This window comes from Dermacentor silvarum, chromosome 3, assembly GCF_013339745.2.
Source record: "Dermacentor silvarum isolate Dsil-2018 chromosome 3, BIME_Dsil_1.4, whole genome shotgun sequence".
NCBI classification, from domain to species: domain Eukaryota; kingdom Metazoa; phylum Arthropoda; class Arachnida; order Ixodida; family Ixodidae; genus Dermacentor; species Dermacentor silvarum.
Window position 1 is genome coordinate 231479149 of NC_051156.1, and position 12427 is coordinate 231491575.

General features: G+C 50.1%; 1 protein-coding gene across 1 annotated transcript in view; it reads right to left on the bottom strand.

The window, feature by feature from the left end:
- Positions 1–256: 256 nt before the first annotated feature.
- The window catches only part of LOC119446858 (uncharacterized), a 147528-nt gene continuing 135357 nt past the window's right edge, over positions 257–12427 (bottom strand). Inside the window, exon 4 of the mRNA XM_037711434.2 lies at positions 257–822. Coding sequence (XP_037567362.1) covers positions 292–822 — 531 coding nt within the window. The 3' untranslated portion in view covers positions 257–291. The remainder of the gene's footprint in view (positions 823–12427) is intronic.

Below are 12427 nucleotides of genomic sequence, written 5' to 3' on the forward strand. Positions count from 1 at the left end.
GACCGCATTTCGTTACACTATTTTGCCGTAATGGTTGAAACTCAGAGGGTACGCCATTATTTTTTGTTGATTGTCATCGAGTAGCGCTTCCCGCTGGGCGAAACTGCAAAGTGCAATTCGAAAGCGCACTTCCCAATGCGATATGGCCCTCATACACATAAATATAATATGGCTCACATCCCTATATAGTTCTCGAGACTGCCACCTTAAACGCAACGAAGTGGCAAGTCTGAAATGTCATTTCAGCACTTAGAAGCTGGTTTGGGGCACATCACTGCCTTTTTATTGTCATCAAACGCTGCTCGTGTCTGCGGCATCGACGAGGCGCGATGCCATAGACTGGTCGCTGGCCCAGACGTCGATGTTCTTCTCAAGAAACAACTTGTCGGCGACGCGGGCCGCATTGTGGCTGCCGCCGTGGTGGGCCAGATTCCGGCGCAGCGTCAAGTCCCTACTAGTGGCCGAGGACTGACGGCGACCGGTGTTCGGGGCGAGCAATGTGCCGAGTGGGGCACAGCTTCCGTGCCGCACGAAACCGCGCACGCCATGTGGCGTCTGCACGCAGATCCAGTCCCTGTGCCGGTATAGGGCAGTGACGAGGGTGCCCATGGGCAGCAATGGCTGCGGTGCACCCGTGCCGCCCAAGTGCAGTTGAACGCACTGCATCACCACCATAGCCTCCTCCTGTGTGCTGGCCACAGTCGTCCGGTCGGGCAGCCGGTACGCCGGATTAACCTGGCCGCAGCAGCAGCAGCAGCAGCAGCAGCAACTGCGCCGACAGCAACAGCAGCCCTGGAGTGAACAGTCACTGCTGTCCTCCTCCTGCAAGATGGTTGTGATGCAGAGAATGGAAATGGCCAACTGTCCCTCTTACTCTGAATGATTTACTTGTCGTTGTGTTATCGCATGTATGTGGCAGACTTATTTATTGAGCCGCTAACCGAAAGAAAGTCAGCTGACACTAAGCACATCTTCTGTACTCGTTGTGACTGGAGCTAGGACGGTTTCCAAGACAACATCGACAGGACAACTACTACTGGAGAGCGCTGCTACCGGACAATAGCTTGGGCGGCTCGATAACTCCTTGCTCGATTCCATGCTTCTCCGTGCAGGGTGGTGACACGTCCAGTTACGCCGCCATAGTGCGTCAGAACAAACAAAGTCGCACTATGACGGACAGCGGGAATTTAGATTCTGCGCTCGCTAACGGTGTGAAAATTTGAAATTTTGGAGTTTATGCGTTTACGTACAATTTAATATTTACATGTCGCCTCAAGATTGCCGACAAGTAGGATACTTCATAATGCGAAATTTGAGCGCATGTGTGTTTACATTTCACCATATACTGAGGCATTGCATCGATCACCGCAGCGACTGGCAGAGCCACGCGCACGGCGCTATGTTTAGACCGGCCACACAGTTGCCGCTTCCCAGCAGCCTATGCAACCGGGTAATGCTTGCGGCGAAGGCGAGCTTTCTGGTTTCTTTTTTTTCTTCCCCCGCGCGGACGTGAGCGCCATCTGGTGGCTTTCTCCGCTATCCTCCTCATGCTCCACGCCGTATTTCAGCCCCCACTGCACGTTCGCTGTGCTCATTCGTTAAGTTACGCCGCCGAGGCACGCCGACGTTTAACGCAGGAACGGGCGCCTAGGACTCTAAAACGGATATAAAACGCTTACACAAAGCAGTTCTAGAATAAGTTTCGCGCGCAGCAGATTACACGTGTTTGCCGCGCTTTTACTTACGCTCTCAAATTTAATTCGAAAACGAAGTTGACGCATTTGGCGTATGCTTCAGGTATTTGAGGTTACCCTCCAAAATGAACGCCGCAACTTCTCGCATCTAGACGATAGTGGCCGTAAAGCTATAGTTGCCTGATGTCGCGAAACATACATGTCGTGAATGGCTATATTACAAACGAAGTGGATAAGTATGACAATGTTGCCAATAACTGAATGTACTGCAGTTATCGAGAAACAAGTCGTGCGTGTGAAAAATAAAAATAAAAAATGCAGCAAATCTAACGTGCCCTGTTGGAAATTACATAGAGTGAAGCTTTCTGTAAATGCACAAGAAGGGCTGAAACAAGTGTTGGGTGTTGATTAAATGTGAGTGCGAAGTGAAACCGATCGTTTTATTCATGTTGGTGAATAATGCAATGCACATTTGAACGCAACCAGCGTTATAGGGCTTGAAAGAGGCAATCTGCGCCATTTGTTTGGGGTACCCCTCTGAGGCGCAGATGCGACCGCGGTTAGCTGGCGGCGCAACGTCAGGCCACCTCCTCCGGTCAACGCGGCCCCCTCTCCACCAACGACCCGCATGCGCAGGCCGGCGTCGTCCCCTTCTACTGCTGGGGGTGAAGTAGTGTGAGCCATCGCTCCCAGATGGCACCGCCGTCCCGCAGCCGAGGAAAAGACAGGGAGATTAACAAGAGATTATCTCCGGATGGCTACCCTGAGGGGTAAAGGGATTCGACAGGAGAGGGAGAGAAAAAATAAGTATAGAAAAGGGGGAAAAGGAAACAAAAGAAAAGAGAGCCTGGCGATCATAAATGTTTGACCTTAACATTTGGGAGAGATACTAGCGCAAAACACGAATCATCAGAATTTCTAAAGATGAATGAAAACAAATAACAGAGATCAAAAAAAAAAAAAAAAAAAAAACACACACGGAAGAAAATTCAGGCGTTTCCTACAACACTCTGGGAAATCAGGAACTGATAGAGGTTAAAATTATGGGGTTTTACGTGCTGGTAGACGTTGTGCAGCAGGGAATAAGACAGACACGGCAAAATAATTGTTGGATTAGGAAACCACGTAAGTGGTGGAACAAAGAAGTAAAGCAAGCTACAGAAGAGCGTAAGCAGGCTTCAAGGGATCATCGAGAAGCCAAAAAGTTGGCATTACACGAAGAAGAGGTGCTCCTTAAATGGAACAAATACCGAGAAAAAAGGGTGGCGAGTGAGCTCGTGCAAGAGAAAATTAAATGCGCAAGTGAAAGTTGGGTGCATAACATTTTCAAAAGAGTCAAAGGCGCACCAAGAAGATTCTGGAACCACGTAAGCGAGCATTCGGAGCTCCAACTAAAAATTCGCAAACGGCTATAAGGGATGAAGACGGTAACATCTACGAAGGAGACGATGCGCTGCGGTACATCACAGACGTTATTAGGAATAAATTCGGTGCGAAAGAAATCATAGTCCAGACAACAGATCCAGGAACAACACAGAAGCCTGAGAGATCAAAGTTTAGCATAGAAAGCTTTTACTCGAAAAAAAAAAAAAAAAAAAACGGAAGAAAACGACCCTAGTAACACCACCGCAGGACCCGACAAAATACCAATACAGCTAATAAAAAACCTCAGTTCCAAGAGCAAGGAACTGCTGACTAATGCCATTGAGCAAGTTCCTAAAATGAAGAAAATTCCGGTTGGATGGCGTGAAAGCAAGATGGGCCTCATCTACAAAGGCAAAGGTGATAAGGATAAGACGAGCTCGTACAGGCCAGTTGCAGTAACGTCGGTGACATATATATATATATATATATATATATATATATATATATATATATACGTAGAATGATAATCTAAGCCATAAGATTAGAGCTGTCGAAGTAGGTGGAGAGAAATGAGGTAATGGGGGAACTACAGAATGGGTTCAGACGAGCCAGACGCTTAGAATATGTTTCTAGTAACTCATTGCATAGAGATTTCAGTAGCTCAGAATAGGCCTTTATCGATAGCATATCTGGATATTAAAGGAGCCTATGACAACGTATACAGGGAATTCTTATGGGATATTCTCAAGCACGAAGGGCATAGATGACGATTTCGTGGAACTGCTGAGGGAGATATACAGAGACAACAACCGAGTATAGAACACACAGAACCACTCTTTCGCAAACATAAAAGTATGTAAATTCGCAATATATTGTCACGAGCCTCGAGAAGTGGTCCTGAAGGTTTAATAAACGTAGAGCAGCTGGCTCTTGGAAGACGCGACCGTCGGGGCTGGCTCGACCAGAGAAGGAGCGCGCGGTCTTCTTTCTTCTCTTGGGCTCGACCCACTCTTGCCCTCGACCCACTACCTACAGGTGGCAATATCCCCCCTTCCGAACAAAAGCGTCGCCACGATGTTAAAAAAAAAAAAAATAGGCGTAAAAGACAAAGAAGAAGGCAGGCAAAACGAAAGTACACAAAAAAAATGTAGCCGTCACGCCGGCACAGTCAATGAACGAAGAAGCAAGCTCCCAAAGATAAATGAAAAGTAGAAACAAAGAAGGGAATGAGAAAAAAAATGAAAACAAAAAAAAATAATTACGGACGCGTAATGTACGGCTTCATGCGCACAACATGAACTATGTCTGAGGTCGGTTGTCTTTGTGTGCCACTCCGTGTCTGCGATATTGTGTCCGGAACAACTTCGTAGTTTACGTCACTGACGCGGCGGAGCACTTTATACGGACCGAAATACCGGCTCAGAAGCTTTTCACAGAGGCCACGACGGCGAACGGGGGTCCACACCCAAACTTGGTCCCCGGGGTTGTAGGACACGTCCCTGTGGCGGATGTTGTAGCATCGTGCGTCTGCCTGCTGCTGCTGGCCGATATGCAGCCGCGCGAGCTGTCGAGCTTCCTCAGCACGCTCTGCGAATTCCTCGGCGTCAGTTGTCAAGAGGTCAGCGTCTTGACACGGCAGCATAGCGTCCAACATCGTCTGGACTTCGCGACCGTAGAGAAGGCGAAAGGGCGTGAAGCGCGTCGTCTCTTGCACGGCGGTATTATACGCGAAGGTCACGTAAGGCAATATCCGATCCCATGTTTTGTGTTGGACGTCGATGTACATTGCGAGCATGTCTGTGACCGTCTTATTCAGTCGCTCGGTAAGTCCATTGGTCTGCGGATGGTACGCGGTCGTCTTGCGATGCCTGGTGTTGCTTAATTCAAAAACTTCGTCCATAAGCTGCGCTGTGAATGCTGTCCATCTGTGTTATTACAGTGGAGGGGGCACCGTGACGCAAGACGATGTGGCGCATAAAGAACTGCGCTACCTCTGAGGCCGTGGCTCATGGGATCGCCTGCGTTTCAAATAGCGTGTTAAATAATCAGTCGCGACGATCACCCATTTGTTGCCGTCGGCAGACAGAGGAAACGGTCCGAGAATGTCCATGCCGACTTGGTCGAAATGCGTGTGAGGTGCTTCAATTGGCTGAAGTAAGCCAGCCGGTTTAACGGATGGTGTCTTGCGGCGCTGGCATTCACGACAGCCTCTAACGTACTGTTTGACGCTTGCCGAAAGCCCGGGCCAATAGTACGTTTCGCTTACTCTAGCGAGTGTTCGTGAAAAGCCTAAATGACCAGATGTGGGTTCGTCATGGCAAGCGAAGAGGACGTCGTCGCGCATGTCCCTTGGAACCACCAGGAGGTAAGCACGGCTGGTCGAACGAGCATTCTTCTTATACAGCACGTTATCTCGCAGACAGAAGGACGTCAGCGAGCGGGACAGATGGCGTGGTATGGTTGTGTCGCGACCCTCTAAATGATCGATGATCGGTCGAATCTCACCGTCGTCACGCTGCCGTCTGCTTAAGTCCGACGAACTAATGGCGCCCAGGAAGCCGTCATCATCCTCTGTTTCCTGACAGGCAGGATCAATGGGTGCGCGGGACAGCGTGTCAGCGTCTTCATGCTTACGGCCAGACTTATAACGATGGTGATGTCAAATTCCTGTAGCCGCAAGCTCCACCGTGCCAGTCGTCCTGAAGGGTCGCGCATGCTTGCCAACCAACAGAGGGCATGGTGGTCCGTCACTACTTTGAAGGGACGACCATAGAGATAGGGGCGAAACTTGATGATCACCCACACGACCGTGAGGCACTCTTTCTCCGTAGTCGAATAATTTGCCTCGGCACGGGACAGGGAGCGGCTGGCATACGCTATAACTCTTTCTACTCCATTTTGAAGCTGGACGAGCAGTGCGCCAAGGCCAATGCTGCTGGCGTCGGTATGCACCTCAGTATCAGCATCATCGTCAAAATGTGCAAGAACGGGTGCTGACTGCAGGCGCTGTCGTAATTCAGCAAAAGCCGCCTGTTGCTCATTATGCCACACAAATGGCGTATCATCCCTTGTAAGGCGAGTCATGGGTTCCGCTATCTTCGAGAAGCCTTCAATAAACCGGCGATAGTAGGCGCATAAACCCAGGAAGCGCCGGACGGCCTTCTTATCGGCAGGAGCTGGAAACGCGGCCACAGCGGCAAGCTTGTCTGGATCGGGTCGGACCCCTTTGGCGCTTACTACATGCCCGAGGAACTTGAGCTCTTCCTAACCAAAGTGGCACTTTTCGGGCTTAAGTGTGAGGTCTGCCGATCGGATGGCTTCTAGCACACTCCGTAGGCGGCGAAGATGCTGCTAGAACGTTTCAGAGAAGGTGATCACATCATCCAGGTACACAAGACAGGCCTGCCACTTCAGTCCAGTAAGGACAGTGTCCATTCGCTGGAAAGTAGCCGGGGCTGAACACAAGCCAAAAGGAAGCACTCGAAATTCATAGAGCCCATCTGGAGTCACAAAGGCTGTTTTCTCGTGGTCGCGTTCGTCTACCTCGATTTGCCAGTACCCGCTTTTTAAATCGAGAGAAGAAAAATAGTGGGCACGCCGCAGTCTATCTAACGAGTCGTCGATACGCGGCAGCGGGTACACGCCCTTTTTAGTCACGTTGTTGAGCTTGCGGTAGTCGACACAGAACCGTAGCGTTCCGTCTTTCTTTTTGACAAGAACGACCGGAGACGACCACGGGCTGTTGGAAGGTTCGATGACGCCATCGTCAAGCATCTCCCGGACTTGCGTACGTATGGCTTCGTGTTCTTTTGCCGACACGCGGTAAGGCTGCTGGTGTATCGCGCGTGCGTCTTCGTACGTGATGATCCTGTGTTTAGTGATGGAAGTCTGGCGTACCTTGGAAGAATTTGCGAAGCAGGTCCTGAATTCAAGCAAGAGCTTGCGCAGTGCTGTCTGGCTATCGGTGGACAGTTCAGAATTGATGTCGAGATGGCCCAGAGACGTGTCTGCAGTCTCCACTACTTCTGACGTGAAGCAGTTGTTAACGTTTGCTACTGCGTCAGCAAACGCTAACGAAGTGCCGCGGAACAGGTGTCGGTGCTCGTAGCTAAAGTTGGTAACAAGCAATTGCGAATGACCAGCACGAATATGTATGTGATGATGTGGATAGTGGCGTGTGGCGGTGCCAAGACAACGTGCGTGACAAGCCAGCTTGAAGTGATGGTGATTGTATGGCAGCACCAAGAAGAGGATTGGTGATGATGATAGTGGAAGAAGACCACCACGTTCCATGAACAAAGAAGTGGAACAGAGCACGCAGAGCGTGAGAGCAAGCGGCAGCCTCGAACGCAAGCTCGCAAAGAAGATCCCAGTCGATATTTATTGGTCAACCCGCTTTATTTTTTGGAGTCCCATGGCCTCGGTTTCACACGCCACAGGTGAATAAAACAGAATCGTTATTAAGTCCGTTAAATGTACGATTAAATGATATAATCACGGTAAGCAGCATCCAAAATTCATTGGTTATTACTTATGATAACATATACCCCAACCATGCGAAGCAACTTCCCTGGCATATTCTTAACGGCTTACTCCAAGATCACTTGGACAAGCTCCAAACAAACGTAATTATAGCCACAGATGCTTCGCAGAGTGAGGAAAAAGCCGGGGTTGGAATTTTTTCATCTGCATTAGACTGGTCTTTTTCTGTTCGACTCCCCGACTATACTCCAATATTCCTAGCGGAATTCCTAGCTGTTGTCTTAGCTTTGCGTAAGCTACAGCCTCCCACAACAACCGCGGTAGTATTAACAGACTCTCAATCCTTGTGCACCTCACTTACTGCTCCTGGCGAGTCGCATATAGTAAAAAATTTGCACTCATTGGTTCCAAGTCATTTGCAGAATTTGCGATTAGTATGGGTACCTGGTCACAAAGGCATATTTATGAATGAAGCGGCAGATAGCCTGGCAAAGGCTTCTATTACAGGCCCTGTGTGTTCCCTTCTTCCAGCGACAGGTTTCATAACGTCTGCCAGGTTTAGAAGATACACCCTTATGGCATCAAAATCAGAACTAACATCATCCTCCGAACTGCACCACTTACAATTCCCTTGGAGCAGGAACTTTTGCAAATCCAGACAAACAGAGGTGACATTAACAAGACTGCGATGTCGAGTCCCCCGCCTAAATTTCTACATGCACTGATCTGGTCTGGCGATCTCCCCTTTGTGCCATTTCTGTAACGAATTCGAAACGATCGACCATTACTTACTGGACTGCCGGCGTTTCTCCTCCCTAAGAAAAAGAACATTGCAAATTGCAATGCGACAGCTCGGCCTGCCATTGAACTCTCCGGAACTGCTGTCTTTCGGAGCTTCTGTGCTTGGACACTCACACAGGAATGTATGCATCGCCATAGAGAAATTCATTGTTGAATCAAACCGGTTCCATTGTTAATCATATTAATCCATTTATCATTACCTTATTCCCTCCTGTACTAGTATGCCTACTTTTTTATATATTTATTGTCCACTGAATTGTATTAGAATTTATTCGCTTTCTTATATTTACCAAAATTAAACATTTGCTAAATTTATTCACTTAGCACGTATATAAAATCTGCCCGACTCTTGGCCGATCCCCGTGAGTGGGTATGCGCCAAAGAAAAGGTCATCATCATCATCATCATCATCAAGCTCGCAAAAACGGCGGCTCCAGGCTCGGGTGCCGGCGACCGGGTGTCCAGCTACCGTGCGGACCTGGTCATGGATCCCGCTCGTGGCTCTGCTCTCCTGTGCACCAGCGGCCTGCTGTGATAGCGGCCTGGTGCAGTGCTTCCTGCTGGCCACCGGGGCGCCTGAGCTACCTGTCCGCCGACCGAGCCCGACGTTATAGCGGCCGAGGCGTTACAGGCCAGGCGTTACTGGCCTGCTACAGCAGTGGCCTGGTGTTCTACCGGCCTGCTGTTTTCTTCCTGCTGCCACGTCGCGACAAGGTGCGGCGCGACAGCAGCGACCTAGCCACAACGACGCTCCACCGTCACAACCACCGTCACGGGCACCGCAACGACGAGGCACTAGGGCGAGTGGTGACGCATGAGGGCTAGGCACATACTTATATAGGACAAACGATTCGCGGACTTTAGTCCACGTACATGTAAATCGTCTGTATGTAAATAGTCTGTATCGTGCTAGCGTGTCTGTTAAAGTCTGTGTTTCGTGTAGCAAGCTCCCGTCTGCCGTGTCATTATTAAAGGATCCTGGGCCCAACTGGAAACCGGCGAATTTGTCGTTGTCGTTTCCCATCACAATCTGGCGAGCCTGCCAGGATCCGCCAGTAACATCCCAAACGCGGAGACCGGCATTCGGGTGTATACACGCAGCACTAGACATCCGATATGGATTTAGACAAATTAGCCACCACTGCAGCACAGTTAGGCTTGTCTTGTGCTGAACTTCGCGAGTGGATTGAAAAAGAACAGGCTAGGCAGAGGGACGAACGAGCAGCTGAGCTAGAGGCAGCCAAAGCAGCAGCAGAAAGTCAGCGGCTAGCCGACGAAAGGCAGCGACAAATCTTGCAGCTGAAGCTCAAGCTTCAAGAAGGAGCGCAGAGCGAGACATCCGCCGCAGCCGCGCCCGTATCGTCACCAAAGCTAGCCTGCTTCAACCCCCAGAAGTTACTGCCAGTGTTCGACGAACGACGTGACGACCTCCGCGCGAATCTCCAAAGTTTCGAACGCGTACCCACTGGAGAGGACGAGGCAGGTTGTAAGCTTGCAAACAAGGACAGAAAGGCAATGCATCTAAAAGAACTAATCGAGCTAGGAGAGAGCATGGGACTAGAGAAAGCAGAGTTGAGAGACTGGGTGGAACATCAGCGGTCATTGGAGTGTGAGAGGCGTGCTGCTGAAAGAGAAATGGAAAAAGCTCGCCATGCAGTGCAGCTTCAAGCTGAGCGAGTGCGTCATGAAGAAGAGCTATGCGTTCTCAAATTGCAGATCGCAGCTCGTGAAGCGCTCTCAAGCGCTACGACTTTCGGCAGCATTACTCCATCCGATGGTGAAGCTGTAAATGGGGTTATTGCCTTGTCTTCCCCGCCTCCGAGCGCAACCAAGTCTTTAGGTTTGAAAACGGGCTATAAAGCGGCTCAAGCTTGCTTGTCGCGTGAGCAAACATTGTATGTTTTGCCTGAACACGAAGCTCGCAACGTTGAAAAAAACTAATGTAAGAACTGCCCTAAGCCACAAAGATAAACCACAAGAGTTGAACTTGGACTCACTATCAAAGCAGTCTTTAGGTTTTGATTGCTTGTCGGATTCATGCACTTCAACCGAAGAGGCTGCTGGGCAAACGAAAGTGCATGCGAACCCCGTCCTGCATGACACTAAACAAGACGCAGCCTTGTACTCTGGTATAACCAGCGATAGAGATTGCCAGCAATCTCACCGAGCCAATCTTTCTCAATCTATGACAGTGGACTCACCTATGATGTCAAAGAAAATGCCTAGTATCCAAGCAATGACTCCAACGGTAGATGACGTAAGCGTGAGCACTTCAACATGTCAGGTAAACCCAAGGTCTATCAATGAATCGCCTGTAAGTAATAATCAAGCGTGTCGTCACTCACCTTCAAATGTGAACAGAGACTACCAGAGGGCTGTTCTGAATCTTCCACTGAATCATGAAAAAGTTCATTCAGGCAATTCGACAGCTCGTTTCCATTCTGAGATCCCACAAAGATCTGCGATACCTGATAATCGTTTTGCGCAAGCATATGTCAGGCACATAGGAGCGGCTGACCTCACACGATGCAGCACATCTGGCGTTGCTTGGCGTGCGCGGTTAACACATGCAAGACCGATACGTAAGATAGAGACATCCGCGGTTCGGTTAATTTGGGAGCGGGTAACATAATTCAGTATACCTGCACCGGCATGCTCTACTCCGGACTCTGACAAAGATGTGAACGGTTATCCGTGTTCCTTGGACACTATTACTTTGTGCCATGGTGATTGCCGCTCACAGTGCTGCAGTTTTTTTTTTTTAGAACTTTGGATTGTGACACCTTTCCATTTCTTTTGTGAGAACTTTGGCTTGTGTTCCAAAGTCTCCACGTGTTTTCTGATCATTGTGTAAACATGAATTGTTTGAAAACCAAGAACTTTTCTTGAACGATCGCACGTGCCTGCACTCATGCGCACCCCTCCTCCTGTGTTGTTTAGAATAGTTGCGGGCAACTATCTTAAGTGGGGGGCCCTTGTGATGATGTGGATAGTGGCGTGCGGTGGAGAGAAGACCAGCTTGGAATGATGATTGTATGGCAGCACCAAGAAGAGGATTGATGATGGTGATAATGGATGATGACCACGTGCCATGAAAAAAGAAGCGACGAGAGCACGCAGAGCGTGAGAGCTAGTGGCAGCCTCGAACGCAAGCTCGCAAAATGGCGGCTCCAGGCTCGGGTACCGGCGACCGGGTGTCCAGCTACCGTGCGGACCTGGTCGGGGATCCAGTTCGTGGCTGGGCCTTCCTGCGCGCCAGCGGCCTGCTGTGATAGCGGCCTGGTGCAGTGCTTCCTGCTGGCCACCGGGGTGCCTGAGCTACCTGTCCGCCGACCGAGCCCGACGTTATAGTGGCCGAGGCGTGACAGGCCAGGCGTTACTGGCCAGCTAGAGCAGTGGCCTGGTATTCTACCGGCCTGCTGTTTTCTTCCTGCTTCCACGTCGCGACAAGGTGCGGCGCCACAGCAGCGACGTAGCCACAACGACGCTCCACCGTCACAACCACCGTCACGGGCACCGCAACGACGAGGCACACGGGCGAGTGGTGGCGCATGAGTGCTAGGCACATGTTTATTTAGGACAAGCGATTCGCGGACTCTAGTCCACGTACATGTGTATGTAAATAGTCTGTATCGTGCTAGCGTGTCTGTTAAAGTCTGTGTTTCGTGTAGCAAGCTCCCGTCTGCCGTGTCATTATTAAAAGGATCCTGGGCCCAACTGGGAAACCGGCGAGTTTGTCGTTTCCATCACAATGTATAACACTTCGAGGCACACAAACACCTTGCTTCAGTAGGTGTTCCAAGTTACTTTCGGCCACCGCTTCGCTATCGCGTAAGCCACAGCATGTAACGTCGACGAGGACACTGGCTCGTGGAGGAAGCGTTACACTGTCTGCCGAAACACGAAGTACGTCGTCGCGCCGTTGGCCGTCTTGCACGTCGATTGCTCGTGCGGCAGAGAAAGTGATACGACGCTCTTGCAGATCGATAATCGCGCCGTACTCCTGCAGGAAGTCAACCCCAAGAATAACGTCGCGGGAGCATTCGCGTAAGACAAGGCAGCTCGCAACGAATGTAGATCCTTGA